Here is a 23,917-nt window from a genome sequence, read left to right as displayed (position 1 = left end):
TGTTTGCAGCAATAAATAATTCTTCTTTTTTTTTCAAAATTATTAACCCACTTTCCACGTAATTGTATTTACTAAATTGATTTCTCCCTGTAATTATAGGTTTCTTCATTCCTCCAGTTGATGCATTCCAATTACCCATTAGTAGAATTGCCTCCCTTCCTGATGTTGCCTCTAACGCCTCCTCTAATTTGCCACGGAATTGCTCGGGGTCTTCCTTCATTTTGAAGGGGCATAGATTTGTATAACATAGATGTTCATTGATAACCACTAATTCGGGGAAATATGTTCTTGTTGTTTATTGGATTATAGGTGAACACATATTTGCTGAAACTCTTTCAGTTTCATCGCCGTTTCGTTCCTTTCCACGGACTCGTGCCCTGAATAGTATATCTTGCAGTCATCTGACTTTAAATGGCCCATTCCAGTCCATTTATTCCTAAAATACCCATTTCATTTCCACTTTGACCATTCCAAGCTCTCAAAAAGTTCATGTTTCTCAGATTCCTCATTCCAACTGGGTCAAGCCAGGATGTCTTCCTTCAGTTCAGACGCCATCAATGACCAGGCGTCTTTGCAGCTTTGACTGGACCACATCATCATCTCCATGTCGGCGTTCTAACTAACCACCTCCAAACCAATAAACTCCGAGACCAGCATTTTCTCAAAAGTTCCATTTTATTAGAGTTGTCGTATTGGCACATCTGGGAAAACCCAAATCTGAAAGTTCCAGGTTTTCCCTTCCCAAAAGAAAATCAAAAATCCCTCCCTTGCACCCAGCAGTCCATCACAGGGCCCAATCAAATGTCATCCAAACTGGAGACCTTCCTCCAGTCACTCCCCTCCAGGTGCAGGGCAATATGTCCTTGACTCTCTGAGAAAAAGTTGTTGTGTCTAATCTTCTACCTCTTTATGAAATTCCCCCCTCCCAAATTCCCAGGCACTGAATGTGGCAGCCTCGAAGCTTCCAAGTAAAATATGACTTCCGAGGCTGACAGGTCCCCCCTTCCAATTTCACAAAAGTTCTGCATTTTTCTCTGGTAATTAGAAGAGTGCCTTTCGATGTGCCTACATATTGCTTACATCTTATAGCCATACTTCGTCATTGTCTCCTTCTGGGTTTCTTTAGGAGATTCTTATTCTAGGTGAGTTGATGTCCTCCTGGCTTGCAGGACCTTACCTACCCTCAGCTTCCCAATGGACCAGCCTTGGCCTCTGTCCTTCCTTTGGGCTTTGTATCAGTCCTCCATAGTAGGCCAAGCAAGGAAACCACGCAAGCTAATATTATTTTTAGGATAACTTCCTAGTAAGAGAACGTTACAAGACTCAATGTGCTTCTCTATCATTCTGAGAGCTATGGAGGGTCAAGCCTGAGATGTTTTCTCAAATTACATTTTTGCACAGACCCATATTTCTTTCAGCTGGCCATCAGCTGGTATTTGCTATTAAATCAACGCTCTCTGGATTTATCCTGCCTTTGTTGTCTCTCTTCCCAACACAGACGTGAAGCCCTCTAATATGTTGGTGAACACAAGAGGCCAGGTCAAGTTATGTGACTTTGGAGTCAGCACCCAGGTATGTTCCTGCACTCCTTGGTTGATCCTCTCCGCTTAATTCTGCTTCCCAAACCGGCGGGGAGACAAACAGACTCCGCTCTCAAGAGCTTCCTCTTGCTGGGGACATAACAATCCCTCCTTTTTAATCTCCTGCGACTTTTCTTCATCAGAATATGATTGTTCATTGTTTAATGACAGTAAAAACTGCTGATATTGTAATTACTACTTACAAATAGCCAACTTCATTGATATGCAGCTTGGCTCTGAAAGCGCTCGGACCAAACAAAAGGAAGGGCAGAGCGAAAGAGGCGCTTGGGGAGGCCGACTGGCCCATGGTAAAAATTAATATTGGGATCAACAATGGTGGTGGGCTTTAACAATGTGCAGCACAAATTTTAATTAATTTCCATTTGGGGCTTCCCCTGAGAATCTGGCGTGAAACTGACCCTCACGCTCGCCGCGATGTTGAATTGAATTGCAGCCACCTTTCCTACCAGCCAAACATGAGGACCAAAGAGGAGGTCACGGCTGCATTATGTGTTGTCAGAATCCGTTGTCCCTCAGCATATTTAGTGTTCATTCCAGCCTGATAATCAAGGTGGCTTTATTCACATCTTGGGCCCAGCTGACAGGAGGAGGAGAATGTGCTGGATTTCATACACACACACACACAGGCACACACACACACCCTTTTCCAATAGACGGGTCCAGCTGCTTGGTAGGATACTAAATACTCCAAGCCTCCTCCTTCAGGCTCTGGAGTTGCCTTTGTTCTCGCCCGTAAATTGAAATATGATGGATATTTTAAAAGAGGGCTCTCATTTGAAGGAAGCCAGGAGGGTGGGTGGGTTTTACTGCCTTTGCTGGCAAATTTGTCCACTCCCCACTTTACTTTTTCTTCTTCCTCTGATTTGTACGTAGGATAATTAGTGTTAAATGAGGAATAATTACCTGCTTTATTTGCGCTTTACGTGGCCCTAACAAGTTGTTTTGCCTGACAGCTGGTGAATTCCATAGCAAAGACCTACGTCGGGACGAATGCATATATGGCAGTAAGTAAATAATATGAAGATGCTTTGGTTTAAATGAAAACATGGGGCGGGCTCCTCAGCTTTGACTTCTTCATTAAAAAGAACATAGGAATGGGATAATTTGGTATTTGTAAGTCTTAACGTTTTAGTGTGAATTGATACAGCTGGAAGGGGGCACCCATTCTAACACAGATTGCCAAGGAAGGAAGATCTGATTGATACGTGGAAATAACAAGTGGCATAGAAATTTACGATTAAGATCTTGGACTTAAATTCCCCAATCTCCCCACCCTCCCCAAACTCAAGAGCAGCTTCTTTTAAGCCCTGGAGCATCCTGGTAGACCTCGATGCCATCCTATTTTTGGAGGATAAAATGAGAGGAGACACGCCCCCACGTTGAACGTTGAGAGAAAAGGGAGGAAATGGATGGACGGAGGAATGGACAGACAGACAGACAGCTGAAAAGGGATGTAATAAAAAAAGGCACACAAAGAGGATTTCTACACGTGCCCTGTGACAAAGGCAGCAACTCCCCTCAGTCGCCTGTAAAATAAGTAAAAAGGAATAATAGAAAGCCCAGCTCTTCTGCCTGCGTGTGTGTGTGTGTGTGTGTGTCTAAAAACATGGGGCCCTCAAAATGAAGTCAAGGTAGGCCAAGGTTCTTTATCCATAAAGGTCTGGGGAGATTATTCGCTGTAGTATGGCACTTACTAACCCCACCCTCTAACAAAATGGTCTGAGGAAACTGTTTCCGTCTCTGAAACACCATCATCGGGCTGGAAAGTGCTATAGAACAAAGCTGGCTGGGGAATTCTGGGAGTTGAAGTCCACAAGCCTTGAAGTTGCCAAGGTTGGAGACCCCTGCTATAGAAATAACGTGCTCTAGGATGACATGAAGCCAAGGACAGATTGTTCCTGCTTGCCTTCAGAAATCGACAGGTAGAAAAGGTATCACATGTAGCCTCTGCTCCATGTAGACGGCTGATTGAAGAGAGATTCCTGGGATAGTGATCTGTGATGCCCCTCTGGCAGAGATTGTCGGGCTTAAATCGGGAATCCCCTGAGCCTGAAATCCACGGCTAATCTAGTGAACCTTCTGGATCTGGAGGCTCAAGAGGACAGGTCTACCTTGGTGCTTAATTGATAGGCAATAAATATGTTTTTCCACTGTGGGGCTGGTGTTGCTCGATTCTTCTTCTCTGCTGAACAGATTCACTCTCTTCCTACCCTGTCACACAGGCCAATGTTTAGGATGCTTCCGGGAAAGAAAGTTATGGGCAACCGTCGTAAATATGAGTCAGTCGCCAACTGCCAGAATTTTGATCGTGTGATTGTGGGAATGATTCAAGGGTTGTGTGAAAGATGAGCATAAGTCATTTTTGTCAGTGATGTAACTTTGAACAGTCATTAAAGGAACTGTTGTAAATTGAGGACTACCTGTATTTATCCTATCTTATTCTGAATTCTCTCTCGCTCTCTTTACTAACTTTTAAGTGAGGGCAGTAGAAGGTATAAAGAAGTTTGAATGTATTTGTCTTGGGCTATCTGCTTAAGTGCTCGGTCTAACTTTGGTTTCTCCAAAACAGTAAGCGTTGTCTTCAAAAGAGAAGAGATCTCAAATAATTCATTTTCCTCGTCTCCTCTTCTTGTTGGCCTTAAATAGCAGTAGTAATTAAATTGCATTATTTCGTTTAATGTACAAACCTCAATTACACATCCATTTCCCAGGTGTGTCTTCAAGAAATTACTTTTTTCATACTGTTTATGGATGACTGTGATGCATCCGTCTGCTAATTGAAAAACCAGAGGATTAAAGCCTCTTCAGTTCTCAAATGTCCTTTGTGCTTAACATAATTTGTTTCATCCAAGTTCTTATTTTGGGGAGGTGGGTTGAATCTTGAAAGAAAAACATGTTATATCACTCAGTGAAACCAGAGAATGTATCCCATTCCAGGCGGAGGTTGAAAAATGTAGCTTGTCTGGGACCTCCGTGCCAACCATGAGTTCAGAATGCTGACATGGGCCTGAATAAAATGCAGACTTCAAGACTGGTTGAGAGTTCTCTTCCTTTAGAGCAGGGGTCCTCAAACTTGACAGCTTTAAGACTTGTGGACTTCAACTCCCAGAATTCCTCCTCCAGTCAAGTTAGCTTAGGAATTTTGGGAGTTGAAGTCCACAAGTCTTAAACTTTGCAAGTTTGAAGAACCTTGATCGATCTATCTATCTATCTATCTATCTATCTATCTATCTATCTATCTATCTATCTATCTATCTATCTATCTCCTATCTATTCTATCTCTCTCTTTCTATCTATTCTACCTCTCTCTCTATTCTATCTATTCTATCTTTCTCTCCCTCTATCCTATCTATCTCTCTATCTATTCTACCTCTCTTTCTCTATTCCAGGGGTCTCCAACCTTGACAGCTTTAAGACTTGTGGACTTCAATTCCCAGAATTCCTCCTCCAGCCATGTTAGCTCAGGAATTCTGGGAGTTGACGTCCACATGTCTTAAAGTTGTCAAGGTTGGAGACCCCTGGTTTAGGAGGTTGAAAATGGCTTCTCCAACCTTCTGCCTTTTCAGCAGAAGCATCAGCGGTTGGCTTTGGGGAAGACGAGGTCTAAGCAATAGGACTGCAGACACAATGCTGTGAAATTGGCCTCAGAAGCTTGCTCCTCAATATCATTCTTTGCTTATCGCTGTACAGGTAGTCCTTGACTTACAATTGAGCCCCAAACCTCTCTTGCTAAGCAACACATTTGTTAACCGAGCTTTGTTTTATTTTACGACCTTTCTTGCCACAGTTGTTAAGAGAATCACTGCCGTTGTTCAGCTAGCAACATGGTTGTTAAGTGAACTTGGCTTCCCCGTTGCCTTTGCTTGGCAGAAGGTCACATAAAGGGGGCCGTGTGACCCCAGGACAGCGCAACCGTCATAAATGTGTCGTTACTTGGAGAGCGTCTAAATTTTGATCACATGATCACGGGGAATACTGCAACAGTTGTAAATGTGAGAAAAATGGCCATAAGTCACTTTTTCAGTGATGTTGTTCCTTAGGACGGTCACTAAGTGAACTATTGTAAGTTGAGGACTACCTGTACTTCTGCAGCAAGCAATTCAAAGGGTGCCCCAAAAAGGGCTGAACCGTGCACGAAATGTGCAAGGACAGAGCATGGATCCAAGGCAACTCTGGTGGTTAGAAATACCTGGAAGCTGATGAGATGTCCAGCAAGAACACCCAACGCCTTGCTGGATTTAGGAGCGGGAGAAAATGAGCTCTGGGCTGGCTCAGGCCTTACTAGGATGTCTTCTCATGAGCCCTTAACTTCTCTGGTGAGCGTCAAAGTCGTCGGAATAGGCACAGGAGGAAGACGCTGCAAGCCAAGGATGTTGAGAGTTGATGGCAGCTGCAACTCGTGGCTCAGAGAGCAGGGAAGCCATGACGAATCCCAATGTTGTGGCCCACAAGTGGCCGGTGGAGTTGGCGGAAGACTCAGACAGTGAGGAGGTTGGGAAGGAACATGGGCCAGTCCTGGAGTCTGGGGAAGGCTCTGATGAGCGCACTGCATCGGAGGCAGAGATGGGGCCAGGGCCGTCCGACAGTTATCAGCTGCCTTGGAAGTCTGAGATCCGTGGGGCAGAAGAACAGCTGGAGCCTGTTCCTGATGTGTGCATGCGCAGAACAGTTACGGAACAAGGGTTGATGCGGGAATAACGGCACAGGTGGACGGTGAATGGCCCTTCCCACAGGGAATCAAAGGGGAGTGGTGTTTGCAGGAGACAGTTAGTTCAGTTCATTAGAGTGAATATCTGTTCCTGACTTCTTGCCAAGTAATTTCTGCTCCAGCCTGGCATTTGGAAGATATTGGCCTGGCAACTCTTCAAGCCTGATAAAGGTCTGTAGTTGTGAAATCTCACGAAAGACTGTTTGCTGGGACTTTATTTATTTATTTTATTTTAGTCAAATGCTTGCAATACAATAGAAATAAGAATAAACATAAGTTTAAATGCATGAAATAGGAACTAATAATTGGGGACAATAGGACAGGGGCGATAGGCACGATTGTGCGCTTATGCACACCCTTAAAGACTTCTTAGGAATGGGGTGAGGTCAGCAGAGGTTAGTTTGAGGGTAAGGGAGTGCGGGGTTTGAGCAGGTGACAACAGAATCAGGTAGTGAGTTCCAGGCATTGACCACTCTGTTGCTGAAATCGTACTTCCTGCAATCAAGTTTGAAGTGATTTTACATTTAGTTTATATCTGTGGTGTGCTCTTGTGTTGTTGTGGTTTAAGCTGAAATATTCATTAACTGGTAAGACATTGTAACACATAATTTTATGTACTATGCCCAAATCTAATCTTAGCCGGTGTAGTTCAAGGGTGTCTAAGCCTAGAATCTCAAGCCTGGTGGTGTAGGGTATTCTGTTGCAAACAGAGGAGTGTCGTACTCTTCTAGTAAAATACTTCTGGACTCGCTCAGTTGTATTAATGTCTGATATACAGTGCGGATTCCAGACAGCAGAGCTGCATTCAAGTATTGGTCTGGCAAAGACTTTGCTGGTGAGGAATTCACTTTAAGGGGCCGTTATCGGGAAGAGGAGCCTGCTTCATGATTTTGGGAAGCCTGCCAGCTGGATCTCAGCAGAACCTGAAGAGACCCAAATCCAGATCCTACACCGAGTGGAATTCAGTTCCCGAGTGCCCTGCCCTGCTCTGGTATCTCTGCCGGCGGCTGCTTGCGGGAGGCTTAAGCCTCTCTCCCGTCTCGAAGGCAACGACTTAAAGGCTTTTCTCTTCAGTGTTTTTTACTTAACATTTACTTGGCGCTAAAAGCTCTTGACCTGGGATTAACAGCTTCAAGGATTTACTTGTTGAGTACGTTGAACTGTCACTAATTTGGGCCCATTTGTTTTCCTCTAAAGGTTTCCTGGGCTTTGTAGGAGCCTGGGAGGAGTTGTACAAGGTGCCTCAACTAGACAGGTGCATTAACAGCTCAGTGGGAAGGAAGTTCTCGCCTCCTCGTCTTATTCTTGCACCTCACATCGCACCTGACCTCAGCGGTGCACACAGCCCAGCTTCTGAGTTCAGGAGTGATTGACGGTTTGGCGTCCCTGGCTGGCTCAAATGGTATTAAACTGTCCCGTAATTGGTACGAGGTTGCCGTCCACATTCGCTCTGGAGAATCTTGCTTGCTTAATGCAGTCAGGTAATTACAGCACCTCCTTGACTCGGGGAGGAGATGATAGAGGAGGAGGAAGAGGAAGAGGCAGAAAACGATATTCTGAGTGGCTCCACGCATTTTACTGTCATTGATGATTGCATATAATTAAGTAGGCTCCAAGTTTCTGGAGATTCTCAGTCATCCAGGTCAAGAGGCACCTGGACTTTCTGGCATAGTCCGCATTTTGGACAGAGGGGACCGGTGGTTTGAAGGAGGGGCCAAAGAGGCCATCTGTGTCCAAATTGAACACCCCTCCCTCAACGGAGGGGGAGGGGTACAACATTATCTATCTCCGGTCTACAACACAGTCCTTTCAGCGGTCCCAAGAAGGCTCCGCAGCCATTTGCACCACTCAGGTGACCCTGAGGACACGGGTAAACCTCCAGGTGACCGTAATGACTCTCCAAAAAAGGATGCAAAGGACCAGCTGTCTGCAAGGAATATCAATCCTTCCATCCCCCAACATCCAGTCAGAGCCGAAGAAGCTTCTCGGATGAGAAGCGAAACGTCTTCAAAGAAAAAAAAAACAGAAAGTCCTGTTGCCTCTTGAAAAAAAGCACTTTTGGGACAACCATGACCTGGAGGACTGAGAATCTCTACATTTTAGCTAATAAAATTGGGATGAACACCCTTGGAATGGTGTGCAAGTAGGAATGGATTTCCAGAGGAAAAAATTGCAGACTTTAGGAACCGTTTGCACCACTCAGGTGACCCCGAGGACAGAGATAAACCTCCAAGTGGCCTCAACGACCCTCAGAAAGGATACAAAGGACCAGCTGTCCGCAAGGAGTGTCAATCCTTTCATCCTTCACCATCCAGTCAGAGCTGAAGAAGCTTCTTGGATGAGAAGCGAAATGTCTTCAAAGAAAAAACAAGAAAGTCCAGTGGCCTCTTTAAAAAAAAAACACTTTTGGGACAACGAGGCTGTAACCTGAGCAGAAGTTGCTCATACGATTGGATTTGATTGCTTCTTGTACCCTCTATGACTATCATTAAGTGTTGTACTTTATGATTCTCAACTCTTGACGAAGGTATCTTTGCTTTTATGTGCACTGAGAGTATTTACACCAAGACAAATTCCTTGTGTGTCCAATTGCACTTGGCCAATAAAGAATTCTGTTCTGTTCTGTTCTGTTCTATTCTTATTGTACCCTATGACTATTATTAAGTGTTGTACTTTATGATTCTTGACAAATGTATCTTTTCTTTTATGTACACTGAGAGCATTTGCACCAAGACAAATTCCTTGTGTGTCCAATCACACTTGGCCAATAAAGAATTCTGTTCTGTTCTATTCAAATCATACTAGGAAACAGTCAATATAAATGGTAAGGGTACAAGCAACAAATTTACAGTCATACAGTCACAAGCAGGAGGGGATGTGTGATAAGGAGTGATGAGAAGATTAATAGTAATAGTAGTGCAGAGTTTGTAAATAATTTGACAGTGTTGGGGGAATTATTTGTTTAGCAGAGTGATGGCATTTGGGAAAAAACTGTCCTTGTGTCTAGTTGTGCAGTGCTCTATATAGCGTCGTTTTGAGGGAAGGCATTCAAACAGTTTATTTGCGGGATGTGAGGGCCCTGTAAATATTTTCACAGCCCTCTTTTTGCAGTATACAGGTCCTCCATGGAAGGCAGGTTCGTAGCAATTGTTTTTTCTGCAGCCCTAATTCCTCTCCGGAGTCTGTGTCTGTCCTGTTGGGTTGCAGAACCAAACCAGACAGTTATAGAGGTGCAGATGACAGACTCCATCATTCCTCTGTAGAACTGGATCAGCAGCTCCCTGGGCAGTTTGAGCTTCCTGAGTTGGCGCAGTCCTCAACATATGAGGCAGTCCTCTTATAGGCCGTTGTCAACATAGGAGCACAATTGGGAGCAGATTTTCCACTGCTAAGCAAGGTGGCTGTTCAGTAAGCTGTGCTTGATTTTGGTCACAGCTAATTAAGCAAATCACATGATTGTTAAGCGAATCCGGACTTCCCACATCGACTTCCTTGTTCGAAGCTGGCTGAAAAGGTCCCAAAGTGGCAATCGAGTGCCCCCCCCACCTCCCAAGATGCCCCAACCATCGTCTCTACATGCCAATGATTAATTTTGGATCATGTGACCAAGGGGGTGCTTACAGGGGTCGAAGGCCAGTTGTAGGTCACTTTTTTTCAGGGCCATTATTGTAACTTGGATCAATTGCTAAGTGAATGGTGCTCAGTTGAGGACTCCCAGTATGGAGGGACACACTTCCGGTTCTTGAGTTGTTGAGATCGGAAGGGTTGCAGAAGAGATGCTTTGTCTGACCCAGGTGCTGCTTCAGTGGTATCACAGGTATCTTTGCCCAGCAGGTTAATCCACAGAACAAGGAGAGGGTGAGATGAGATCACCTCTCCTAAAATATGTAAGGCCACACCTAGAGTCCTGCATCCAGTTTTGGTCACCACACTATAAAAAAGATGTTGAGACTCTAGAAAGAGTGCAGAGAAGAGCAACCAGGATGATGAGGGGACTGGAGACTAAAACATACGATGAACGGTTGCAGGAACTGGGCCTGGCTAGTCTAGGGAAGAGAAGGACCAGGGGAGACAGGAGAGCAGTCTTCCAATATTTGAGGGGCTGCCACAGGGAGGAGGAAGGGGGTCAAGCTGTTTTCCAAAGCACCCAAAGGCCAGACAAGGAATAATGGATAGAAACTGAACAAGGAGAGATTCAACCTGGAAATAAGGAGGAATTTTCTGACAGGGAGAACAATCAACCCATGGAACAGAAGTTGCCTTCACAAGTTGTGGGAGCTTCATCACTGGAGGCTTTCAAGAAGAAACTGGACTGCCATCTGTCAGAAATGGTGGAGGGGCTCCTGCTTGGGGGGGTTGGGGTTGGACTAGATGAGCTACAAGGTCCCTTCCAACTGTTAATCTGTATCTGAATCTGAGAGCTCCTGCCCACAACCTCACAGCTTTAGGCTTTACATTCACCAGGCTTCTGGGTTTTGGGGTGCAGGCGATCCTCTTCAAACACTTCCTCGGGGCTACTGAGGCACAGGGAGGAGAGAGGCCTGGTCTCAAGTGCATAATGGCCCATGGCTAAGCCTCCACATTCTGCCGAAGCAGCAGGGGGAATCAAAATTAAAATTTGCCGGTATTAATTAGTGCCGTAAATGGAGGCAATAAATGCCTTTAGGCACTTCATGAATGTTTGAAACGCGAGTTTTTGTTTCTTGCATAATTTACAGGCTATCATGCTACTATTTCTTGGCATTTCATTTGGTTCAACTGTCGCCTTCCTCTGTTTGTTTTTTAACAGCCAGAACGAATTTCCGGAGAACAGTACGGCATCCATTCTGACGTATGGAGTCTGGGAATTTCCTTCATGGAGGTGAGGGTCTTACCTGTTGTGGTTGTTTTCTTTTGTTCCACCCCCTGCAAAAAAATAACACCTTTAATTCTGAACTGCAAATGACAGAAAGCACAAAAAGGAATCTTTCATCAGCCTTTGGCTGGGAGAAGAACCATCAGGCTGGGTCTCCCAAGACGATGTCCAGGTCTTCAGTCTTAGCTTCTCTTGGTCTCTTCTAAGAAGAGAAAGTATTTGAATGAGGGTTTTGCAGAGGGTTTGCCAAGCCTTAGGCTGCAACTGCTGAGATGTTACAGCTGCAGGGGTGCCTCTATCCCAAGCCACCAAAGGTCGCGGCTATTAAAGACGGCTGGGTCAGGGACCTGAAGTTGATGCTGGAATTTCCTGCTCTGAACAGTTCCAATTTTTGGTTCACCAGGTCAGGGGCCTCCAACCTTGGCACCTTTTCAGTCTGGAGGTGTGCTGTAGATAAACAGTAAAGACTAAAACTAACTGAATAGGAGTTAACTATATAACTAAGATAAACAGTTAGCTATATAACTAAGAGAAACAGTAAATAGTAACATAGCTAACTGTTTCTCTTAGTTATATAGTTAACTGCTATTCAGTTAGTTTTAGTCTTTACTGTTTATCTTAGTTATATTGTTACTTGCTCTTTAGTTAATAGTGGAATTTATAATTCCAGGCGGGAAGTATGCTGTCCAGCCAGGTATAGTTAGCTAGGATGGGAGCGGTCCCCTTAAGGGAATGCATCCTGGTAAATATAGTTAAGGTATCTTGGGAAATGTAGTTCATGTCATGTGGCTACATCTGTAACCCTGATTGGTCACTGAATTGACCCTTGGTGGGTTGGGGGAGGCTCCCCCACTCTTGCCTGAACACAACCTCATGGTAGCATCTCTACCCGCTGATTCTACGACAGTGGGATGAAATATGGGATAGAAAGTTTACTATCATTTACACTATGACTTCAACTGTGCAAAGAATTGGACATTAGTTGCATCTCAACATAACGGTGAGTTACCTTGAGGATACCTAATATAATCCAATAAAAGAAACTTTGTATGGAAGAATTTTTAGAGTTATCTACCTGTCTTTAAATTCAGCAAATGAACCAAAAGACGGAATAGGAGGACTTCAATTCCCAGAATTCCCCAGCCAGCAAAGCTCCAGACTTAAAGTTGCCACAGTTGGAGACCCCTGACCTAGGAAGTAAAAGCTGAAGAGGTTCTTTCCAGTGTATGTTTTATTGGGGAAAAAGACTGCAGTTTTAAAATAGGATACAGTCTTGTTCTCTCTCATGTCGTGATATTCATACATTCTTTGGAACTTATTTATTATTCCCATTCGTTCTTTTCGAGGAACCGATTTCTGAGTTCCCACGTAAAGAATCCTGGTCTGATACTTCTGCTGAGTTATGGATCACAAAATAAATAAATCACAAGGCAGCTTAAATTAAGCCAGGAGCTGGAGAAATTCAACTTCCAACCTGTAGCTGATGATCCCTCCTGAACAAGCAGTGAGGTGTTTTGTGTGCAAATGACAAACGACATCCAAAGGAAAAAAAAAGGCAAATTGGACGGTTGAAAGGATGGCGCTAAGGGTTGACGCTTTAAAATAAGTATATAAAGTTGTATATAAGTATATAAAGACTTTGGAATCTTGCAATTATCTGCAGCTGACACAAAAGAATATATCGATAGAAAAATCAGTCAAGAATGAGAGCAAATGTTTGTATTAATGTAATTGTAACTTATAAGATGCCATGAGCGTTCTTATTCAGCTTCAAGAGGATTGAAACCAGAGTGGGTTTTCCACCCAGAGAATCCGGATAAAGCTCATTCAAAGGTCTCTAATCCCCCCCCTCTTTGCTTCTCTTCTCTGCGCTCTTTCCAGTCCATCCTTTAATTGTGACAAGTAGAACTGGACACAATATCCCATAGTCGGTCTGACCTGTGCAACATAGCACTTCCCTTAGACCAGAGGTCTCCAAACTTGGCAACTTTAAGACTTGTGGACTTCAACTCCCAGAATTCTCCAGCCAGCTATGCTGGGAGTTGAAGTCCACAAGTCTTAAAGTTGCCAAGTTTGGGGACCCCTTCCTTAGATCTTCATGCAGCCCCAGACCACATGGGCTCTTCTGGCAACTGCAGCACGTTGCTAGTGATTGCTTCATCTGTATCTACCAAGATACGCAGAGATTTCTCATCAGTGCAACCGCCAAGTCAGCTACCACTTACAACTCTGTGCACCTGGTTTTTCCTGCCTAAATGCAGAACCTTACATTTCTCACCACCGAAAAGTATTCCGTTGGATAGGGCCCAATGTTCAAGTCTATCGGTACCTTTTGAACCCCGAGCTTTTCTTTTGAGATATTGGCTCCGCTCCCTCCCTCCCTTCCTCCCTCCCCGGCTATGTGTCAATCATAGATTTTATGGGCATCCCTTCCATGCCTTCATCTAAAACATCTCTGAAGATGTTGAAGAGCATTTGAACCTTACCCTCTTTCACTTGGGATATGAAGTCTACTTATGGTCAGCATTCTTTCTTGAAATGTCCTTCTTGAAAGAAATAATACAACAAATATAAGGGGCTTAAATGGGTTTCCTGATTTCTGTTTCTATGAAAAGAGATTATGGAAGAAGGAGAAAAATGAGAACAGGATGTACCCTCTTTGGGGACCCGGTTATGAATCCTGTAATATTGTGCGGGGACTGGCATTTTTATCTCTGTTGCCATAATAGCCTCAACCACTTCTTGTCACAACTCTTTGGGTTGTATTTGAGATTTTGCCATTCCTCTTGTCATCCAGCCGTGGCATTGTTCTGTTCATTTCTTTGCCCCTGTGTTCAGGCTCAGGTTGATAGACCAGAAGTCATCATTTGTGTCCTCACTCATCTTCAAAGATGTGGCTACAGTCCTGAAGGGTTGTGGTCTTAGTGTGGTTTTCTTCAGCGTTTTCTGTCAAGTGCTGGGAAAATCAGGAGATTCAGGCAGTTCAAATGAGTATAAAGATTTATTGCAACTCTACAAGAACCTGAACTACTAACGGTCAAAGGAAATTAGCGGGAGATAAGAAAGGCATTCAAGCTGGGCTGGACTTAGATTTATTGTGGGTGCACAGGGACTCATGAGTGATGACACGTTTGACTCCTCCCTTCGTCACGTTTGACTCCTCGCCTGGTCATCGCTTACATTTTCAACAGTCAAATTTGGTGATTGATTGACATCCCAACAGAAGCAGGACGGCTTTTGCATCTCAGAGGTGGGGTAGAGTTGATGCCCACAACTCTAGAATGGCCTAGAATTGATGCATTACTAGACCAGGTGACGTGACTCCTAACCCTTTTCATTCCACTCCTGTAAACCTTAATCATGCTCTGCTCAACTTTTAACTCTGCATCTCTTTCTGAAAGATAGGAGGTCAGTATTAACTAATTCCATTTAAAGTAGCATTATTTCCTCATTCTTAGTCTAAAGATTTCAAGTAGTTGTTAATTGAACGCATTAGATGGATTTAGGCACATTTCAGTAGTTACGGTATGATTTGTTTTAAATTGCTTTAACTGTTTTCTCTACCACATTTTCAACTTTTCCCAGACTAATAAAAATCATCCTTTTATAACCAACTATCCAAGGAACCATCAGTGATTTGGTGGCTTTAAATCACTCTATTATAAGAGACAGACTAAAAAAAAAATAAGGGTGGCATCCTTTAAAATACTTTTCAAATGAAATGCCTTATAGCTTGAGAGCTGTCCCTTCCTGTGATTTCAGGAGCCCTGAGAACAATGTTTCTCAACTTTGCCAACTAGGAGATGGGTGGGCTTCAGTTCCTAGAATTCTGGGAGTTGAAGTCCACTCACGTTCAAGTTGCCAAAATTGGGAAACACTGTGTCATGCCCCTGTCGGAGCCTGAATCTGCCGGAACTGGTACAGACGGAGATCGAGAGAGCGGCTTCGTTGGCTTGGGAGGAAAATGGGGAGGAGCAGGCCCAGTCAGGCCAGGGCCTTTCAGAATTGGGATGGCTTGTAGGCAGGGAGGAAGTGGGGACAGGATGACCAAGAGAGTCTAAGCGGTGAACCACGAGAGACATAGTACAGGCGATGAGCAAGGGCCTCCCCCTCCTGATCCGAGAGCACGGAGAGTGGAGTGAAGGCGAGAACAGTGCAGACTGCCCCGACTGCTCGGAAGGAGAGCGCCCCGCCCCTCTTCACAAGGCACACCCGGGATCTAAGACTTTAAGGAGGCGCTGTAGGGAGGGGCATTTGTCGGGAACAAATGTTGAATTCCTGGAGCGTTGAGTGCCGACGTTTGAACGCTCCTGGATTCCTTGCGCTCTTTCTGGATTTCTGGATTACTTTCATGCCTCTTTGCTTCCTGGGCTCTTCGACTTGCCCTGCTGGATTTCTTGTTTTGCAGCCGTGGTGCTCTCACAGCATCGGGCTGGACTATTTGCAGCCAGAGGCTACTTGAGGGGTGTGTGTGTGTGTGTGATATCACTTTGCTCTGGGACTTGCCAGAAACGGGGAGCGTTTTGGGGAAATTTAGAGCAATAAACGGGTGGTTTGAACTGCCAGTTGCCTGTGTTATTTCTGTGCTGTGCCGCCAGGTCATCACACGCTACTTTAGAGGTACTTTTCCTCTGTTCATCAGGATTTTGTCTGCACTTCTCAACTCAGTTCTACCTGATCATGAGAACCCCAGAAACTTTAAAGGGAGGGGAGTGCAGGAAGTGTGGTTGCCCAACAGCGATCCTGCCACTTTAGCTGACCTTGCATCCATTCCTCGAAGGTGTCAGCCCTGTCACGTAAAACGGTGAAAAGACTGGTTGAAACAGAATTGGGATATTGTTCTGACCCAAACCTTGTTCCAAGTCAACAAACACCAAACAGAGATAAAAGCAAAACCTTTGAATGGCTCTCTACGAATTCTGTTAATTCACGGTTAAAAGACTATTAAAACTAATTGTCTCTGATAAGAACAAGCCTTGCCAAGATTGTGCAAGGCTGCCAAAGGCACTAGATTATGTTGCCAAGAAATATTCCAAACAAAAAGTCTTTAAAACACCAACCAAGATAGTCCGAACTTCCACAAGGCTTGAAGTGCAAGAACTTCTTTACTTCCTGCAAAGAACTCCGGTTTCTCAGGCTGGCTTTTATCTCTTGAGGGAGGGGCCATTACCTTGCAGCCTTACTCCCGAGTCACCTGTGCTGCTGCAGCTGCTCTTTCCTTCGAGCAGCCCTGCGCGCGCGCACCCTGGGCACAGGCTCCTCGGGGGCCTCTTCCTCACTGCTGCCAGCCGCCACAATCTCCAGTCTCCATTCCACTCCCTGATGGTCCTGGCCCCATCCCTGCATCACACGCCAGTCCCTCATGTGAGTCCTCGCTCTCCGAGACCTCAGCCATCCACACCTGCTGCTGGTGAACCACAACAGATATCCCCCCCCAAAAGGGAGAAAGAGTTCTTTTCTTTCTCTTTCTTTCAATTGGGTCAAAGCCCTTACATCAGGGGGGTCCCCAAGCCCCAAGATGACTGGCTTTCTTCATTGCCTGCATCAACTTCCGGCTTGCCGTTTGCCAAACAGAAACTGGTGGGTTTTTTGTTAAATTTCTAGGGTGTGGGGAGGCTAAGGAACGCACTGAGAGCCTTCCTCCCACTCGAGAGGAGATATCCACCAAGGCCAGGTTCTCAGAGATACCAGCCAGCGAAGAAGGTTTCCGTAAAACAAAAGGCCTGTGTCAGGTGAAGCTCCATTCAAAATCCAAGAAAGAAAACCATAGACTCCGTTGTTCTAGAGAAAAGGACTTTTACTGGAAATCAAGTGGCAGGATCAAAAGAATTCGAGGTCTGAGGCATTAGGCGCGTAAATCACATATACAAAGTTATGACAGAGTTCCCACCCACAATAGTTCAAACTGGCCATCCAATCTGAGATGCGTATAATGTCACGTGTGGCATCTTTAGCGGGTGATTCAGACGTCTGGCCGTTGACCTTGGCCTGGATAGATACGATGCTGCAGCAGTAAGCAAGTAAGCATAAACAAGAAAGTTTTCCCAAGTTTTCCATTTCACCAACTCAGGCCTCCAGCACTCTTCCCAGTTTATCCTCCCTCCCCCCGTTACTATGGCAGCCAGAAAGACAAGCAGAAGAAAGATTCTTGAAGGCTGACAGACTGAGTGTAATTGGCGGACAATGAACCAGGGATGAAAATGAGGTTTTACCAATGTTTCATGGGAAAACTTCAGAGCTGGCTTTGCATCTGCTGGGCCTGAATGGATCTTTCAATGAAGTTTTACTCGTGGTAGTTCCTGCGTGCCAGAAGTTTCTTTTTTGGGATGTGCCAAATGGGATGGTTGACAGAACCGTTTGGAACCTGGCGGTGGAAATGCATCTGCGCACACACATAGTTGCCTCACTGCTTGCACCAAAACAACCACACACACACACACACACACACACACACACACACACACCCCAGTCTGCAAAGCTGATAAGATTGGAAATCTCTGCCTCACATCATTGATTGGACTATATTTTTCCATAAAGTTAATACCAAAAGCCATTTATTTGGCACAGAGATGGCATATAAATAGCACGCTTTTTACTGTTGTTAAAGTACTGTATTTTTATTCCAAACTGGATAATGTCATTTATTTTTATTCAGGAATTATATTTCACTTAATTCAGTATAGACAACAGCTTTTTACATATGCCCCAATATGGTTTTTATTTATAACATTAATAAAACTCTTCTTCAGATCAGAATTCCAAGACTGCGTAAACAGTATAACTAACATATTTTTAAAAAAGCGATTAAAATATGGCAAAGCAGTAGCACGAAGCAATTGTGATGAAGAATAGCAATTAAAAATGATGTGACAAACAGGAAGAGGGTATGAATTAAACGATCTTGATAAATAAAAGCACGAAAAGCCGACTCACATCTTTATGGAAACTACTTAATGGAGCCATCTTGTTCTATGAAGAATTCAAGAGTCATAACTGGAGAATATCTTGATAAGAAACTAGCATTTAAAACTGAGGAATACCTTGGTTGGAGCTGTGATGGATTAGTGGATTATTTGTGTTCTACTAAAGGGAAGAAAGGTTAACTGGACGCTTCCTTCAAGGATGATGACTCAGAAAGCTAAGAAAATCTGGAGTGAGGTGTGTCAAGAAGTCGCCCCTGGCAAAATAAAAAGAGAGAACAAAAACACTGTAGAGGTAGCCCTCGACTTAATGACCTCAGTTGGGCCCAACATTTCTTTTCTTGTTTTAAAATAATTTTTATTGAACAAATTTTCTTGTATACAACATCATTTCCATTCATTGCAACGCTTTTGTGACGGTATACATATTTTTACATAAATCTTAACTATCCATACACTTGTCTATGTTGCTTAATCTATCTTCATCCACTATATCTTTTACCTTATTATCTTATTTTCCTCTTCTCTTCTATTCAACTTTTCTGTTATTTAGCCAATCATACAGTGTATTCCATGTCAAATAATAATCCGTTTTCTATCTTTCCTTTATCTCCATGGTCAACTTACTCACCTCAGCACATTTTACTATTTTATCACATTTTCCTCTATCATTATTCCAATTCTGTGCATAAGTCATTCTTGCCGCCGTTAATAAATGTAGCATTAAATTATCTGTTGAGCCCAACATTTCTGTTGCAAAGCGAGACATTTGTTAAATGAATTCTGCCCCATTGTACGACCTTTCTTGCCACGGTTGTTAGGTAAATCAACACAGTTGTTAACGTGAATCTGGATTCCTCTTGACTTTGTCAGAAGGTTGTAAACAGTGGATTACATAACCCTTAGGACACTGCAACCATCATAAATAGGATGAATTTTGATCACGTGACCATCTGAATTTTGATAACATGACCATGCGGATGCTGCAATGGTCGTAAAGTGAAAAACAGTCATAAGTCACTTTTTTCAGTGTCATTGTAACCTTGAAGGGTTATTATACGAATAGTTATAAGTCTAGTTTGAACGCACAAAAGAAAAGACAGGTGCTAGTAAGTTTATAAAATATAAATTAGTCTGCTAGCTAGCACAGAGTTCCATACTGCTAATATCCCTGCGCCACACAATATTGTTCCTATCGGTTTGTGATTTGACATTTGACACTGACAAGGAGGACAGCTTGCTTCCTGGAGAAGGGACGCATATCTTCCTTTATCTTGTTCCCTTGCCGCTTTTCCCTCTCCAGGGAAGGGCATTCTGGCAGGTTGGAGACAATCAAGAAGTTGTGTTTTGAGGGGGTGGCAAAGCACGTAGAACAAAAAGTGCGTTAAGATTTTCCTTAGAACTTGCAGGAAGAAGGATTTTCTGGGTAGCAAGTGATCAGGGCTTCCGTGAAGACGTTGTTGTCGATCTTGGGGACTTTAACTCCTTCCCTCAAAACGACGCCATATAGAGCCCTGCACACCAGAACAACTAGACCCAAGGACAGTTTTTTCCCCGAAAGCCATCACTCTGCTAAACAAATAATTCCCTCAACACTGTCCAACTATTTACAAAGTCTGCACTACTATTACTATTAATCTTCTCATCGCTTCTTACCACCTGTCACCTCCCACTTGTGACTGTATGACTGTCACTTTGTCGCTTGTATCCTTACCATTTATATTGACTGTTTCCTAGCAGGATTTGATGGCTTATTGTTCCCTATGACTATCATTAAGTGTTGTACCTTATGATTCTTGTATCTTTTATGTACACTGAGAGCGTTTGCACCAAGACAAATTCCTTGTGTGTTCAATCCCACTTGGCCAATAAAGAATTCTAGGTTTAAGACAGGTGGACTTCAACTCTCAGTGTTTCTCAGCCAGCAAGCATTCCAGCATTCGAGTTCTGCATGAGGCAAGTTGAAGGAAGAAAATTGATCAGGGCTCGACATAGTAAGGGACCTTCAGTGACGAGTTAAAAGTTAACTTTCTGGGACAAAGTTTAAAGGACAAAAATGCCATTCTCTAGCTTTAAGGGATGTATCGGAGACCGAGGATCTTGGAAACTCCCCCCCCCGCCCCCTCCTCACTAAGAAAATATGCTTCTGAGAAGTTGGATCACATTGAGACCTTTCTGAATAAAGTAGAATGGGCTTACTTTTCAAAGCTGATTATTTCAAAACTCTGGTTTTATCCCTTTTGACTCTTTGAGGAAGTGCTCAGCCTTTGGTGAATTTTAAGTAAGAAGAGCTAGAGAAAACCCATAAAAATATGGTTTCTTTGGGAGCCTTTGTTGATGGTTCTCATGCAGATAGGAAGCTGGAGAGGACATTCTGGTCAGCCTTAGAGAAATGGCATGACATAGAGGAAGATCTCTGAATAGAAAATTGGGTTAAATACAACGAGACAAAAACACCCCTTTAAAGCAAAGTTCTAAGAAGCAGATAGGGAGAATTGGGATATTCCCTTTCAGGCAGGGGTGGGATTCAAATTTCTTAACAACTGGTTCTATGGGTGTGGCCTAATTTGTGGGTGTGGCTTGTCACATAGCTGGGTGGGCATGGCTTATGTGTAAATATTGTAAATATTTGTGTAAATATTGAATTTTTTATTGAAAAAAGAGCAGCTTTTACCCAAAAGCAGGCAGGCAGAATGAGTTGCTTGCAGAATCACAGATTCACTCGCAGATCTATCTTTCTGCAATCTGCTGCCTGAGTCTGCCCTGGAAAATAGAAGCTTCGGTCCTAAAGAAAGTTCAGCTCTGCTCTCAGGCCACTTGTCCCCCCCCCAGCCAACCCCCCGAATACCGCTGCTGACTGAGCCTCAGGGAGGCCTCCTGGGTGAAGGCGAAGCAGTACAACAGCCATTTAGGTTTCTGCTTTCTGGCTAATCTAAATCGCGTGGAACAGCTGATCACCGGCTTTTCATTCCAGCATGAAAAGTAGCAACTTATCAAAAATCAGGTCAAGGCACAACGCAGGCAAGTTGAATGGTGCGCATGCGAGATAAGGAGTGACTCGGTGGGGCGGGGCGGGGCCAGCCAGTGGTGCGATTTTCTGGTTCTCCGAACTGTGCAAAATCGTAACAACCGGTTCTATAGAACCAGTCTGAATAGGTAGAATCCCACCCCGCTTTCAGGTCATGTGTATATTGAGAGCAACGTCTGCTTTTTGGATTGCTAAACGATGGAGCTTGAGAGACGGGGAGAGACTGGCTATTCTGGGTTGACTTTGCCAAATGGAGGTCATCGACGTGACAATGGATGATGTTGTCCAGCTTTTAAGGTGGTTCACTGGTGGCAAAATAGAGAGCAGAGTCCAGTGCCCAAGGCCCGGGTCATGAATACATAATGGCCTCTGTGGCGGGTAAGACCCATCAGAAAATCAGGCCTGGAAGAAGTTGCCTCCAGAGTGTTATCAATCACCCAGTGACCAGAACTTCTAGTAATTAGTGTATTTTATGGGGCTCCGCTTCAGTGGCTTGGAAGCACATATGCTCCAGTCATAGCAGAACTTAGCCGGAGTAATATTCCAGCATGATTTATCCACTTGGTGCGCTGGGAAGTAACCCCACATGTATTAGGGGAACGTTATGTACTAAACTGCAATAAAGTGGAAAGTTTAGGTAAAGTTGGTCCAGGTTGAGACCTCAAACTATCCATCTTTCTCTTGACTTCATTGCCAGGGAACCATACAAAGGTTGCGTTCCAGAGAGACAAATAAGGTAATTACTTCAACAAAGCAAAGGAAGGAAGATGCCCAGAGATGGTACAAATCCATAAACAAATTCCCAACACTTAGGCAAATGCGTTGCTGCATTTTGATTTGCAGAAAGGGAATAACAAGATGGATCGGCCCAGCCTCTGGTCTCCCTGGGGGAGAGGAGTGTCCAGGGCCCTTTCTTTTCAGACACCCCCCCCGCAAAGCTAGAATAAACGAGAAAACCTCACTGGTGACTTGTGGGAACGGTGGGCAGAACGGACTCCTCCTTCATTGATTCCACATCAAGTCCCTAATTAGAGTTGAGTTTAGTTTTATTTTATTGTCATTGCATCTTGTGCGATGAAATTAAATGCCATCTTTCTATGAAAATAAACACAAACATCCTTCACATTCTATACATTGAATTGAAACCCCCTGTTATTGCATTCATATTGCACTATAGGGTAGAATTCAATAGAGCTACTGTCCTGGGATAGAAGCTGTTTTTTGGCCTATTTGTCCTTGTTTTTATTGTCCTGTACCGCCTGCCAGATGTTTAATAGTTCAAAAAAAGGGGATGCCCAGGATGAGATGGATCTTGGAGGATGTTTTGAACTTTCTTAAGGCAGCAGGAGGTCTAAAGCTCTTCCAAAGAGGGGAGAGGGCAACCAATGATCCTCTGGGCAATGACATTAACCCTCTGGGGTGCTGTCCTATGTGCCTCTGTGCAATTGGCAAACCATACAGAGGTGCAGTAAGTTAAAAGTCTCTCTGTGGTGCAGCGGTAGAAGCTCACCAGCAGTTTTCCATTCAGTTGTTGTTTTCTGAGAAGTCTCGGGTAGTAGAATCTCTGCTGGGCCTTTTTGACCAGGGCAGCAATGGGGGCACCCCAGGTCAGGTCCTCTTTTAGGGTAACCCCCAGAAACTGAAAACTGGCCGCTTGCTCCACTCGGTCTCCATGGATAAGCAAGGGCTGGAGGTCTGATCTATTCCTTCTACAGTCCACTATAAGCTCCTTTGTCTTATTGGTTGGTATCCAGTCTTGTGAGTCAAATGTCCTGAAAGGACATTCATATTTGTTGGCTTAAAATTTATCCCATAATAGTAGCAATAATGCCATTGTTATATTTCTGAGGAGGTTTTGCCAGGAGGAGTCATCAAATATTTTGGGGCTACATTTTTTGTGTGTAAATTTTTTTTTTTGTAAATCAGGCACTGAAGAGCCTCCAGTGGCATGTTGGAGAAAATAATGAAGCCCTTGGTTTTTGAGGGGGAAAAGTGTTGATTATGCTTGTTTTACTCAAAAAAGGTTAAACCTCTTTGGAAATGAGATGCGAGAAACCCTGCCACCCAAAACTGGTGATGGTTTGGCAAGGTCAGCCGCATGATCGTGGTGGGGCTCTGGCATCCCTCAAAGTGGGCTGAGGGACGTGGGGTGCCCAGACCTCCTGCCTAGGGTGAGGTCCAGAGTGCAAGGAGAAACATTCGGTCGCCCAACTCCAGCCTGAAACAAGGGACTTCCAGGGTCTATTTGATCTGGGTAAGCAAAGAAAGAAATGGCTGAATTGTTCTTGGGCTGAGCCTGAACTCCTTTGCCAGAAGTTCTCTTTGTAGTCCAGATCTCCGCATCCTATACAGGCCGGACGGACGGCCTTGGCTTAAGAGCTTTGGCTTAGCAGGCCTTCCAAGTCACAACTGATACCCCACACCCCCCAAACTACTCACTTACAACTCGGTTTTGAAGTTATGTGATCCTATTTTGAGCCCTTGGAAACCGGCTCCCCGTTTTATTTGTTTGTTTATTTGTTTATTTTTATTTTATGTATTTATTTGATTTGTCAATCACTTGCAAGATAATAGGTATAAAGATAAACACAGGTAAGGAAACAGGAAACAGGTACAAATAGAAACGGGGACAGTGGGACAGGGACGGTAGGCACGAGATTAACATGTCATCCTTATTCCCAGGAAGGATGAACTATATAATCCTTATTGGGTAGACAATAACTTTTTTTTATGTTTGGGTTATAAAGGGGATTTTTATTCTGGGTCAGGTCATTTTTAATGGCATGTTCGATTCTTTTGAGAGGT

The 23,917-nt window shown here is 44.0% G+C and overlaps 1 protein-coding gene and 1 long non-coding RNA gene across 8 annotated transcripts in view; one reads left to right on the top strand and one right to left on the bottom strand.

The window, feature by feature from the left end:
- The window catches only part of MAP2K5 (mitogen-activated protein kinase kinase 5), a 154,311-nt gene that overhangs the window by 61,148 nt on the left and 69,246 nt on the right, over window positions 1-23,917 (top strand). For all 7 annotated transcript variants that reach the window (XM_087941871.1, XM_087941869.1, XM_087941868.1 and 4 more), the window contains 3 exons: window positions 1,499-1,572; window positions 2,555-2,605; window positions 11,099-11,170. In XM_087941871.1, coding sequence (XP_087797997.1) covers window positions 1,499-1,572; window positions 2,555-2,605; window positions 11,099-11,170 — 197 coding nt within the window. The remainder of the gene's footprint in view (window positions 1-1,498; window positions 1,573-2,554; window positions 2,606-11,098; window positions 11,171-23,917) is intronic.
- LOC148124709 (uncharacterized) overlaps window positions 1-23,917 on the bottom strand; it is a 529,533-nt gene that overhangs the window by 476,179 nt on the left and 29,437 nt on the right. The window lies entirely within an intron of this gene.

Source organism: Pseudonaja textilis, chromosome 13 (genome assembly GCF_049901715.1).
Source record: "Pseudonaja textilis isolate UNSWEBS1 chromosome 13, rPseTex1.2, whole genome shotgun sequence".
In the NCBI taxonomy this organism is placed as follows: Eukaryota; Metazoa; Chordata; class Lepidosauria; order Squamata; family Elapidae; genus Pseudonaja; species Pseudonaja textilis.
This window is presented reverse-complemented; position numbering and strand designations above follow the sequence as displayed.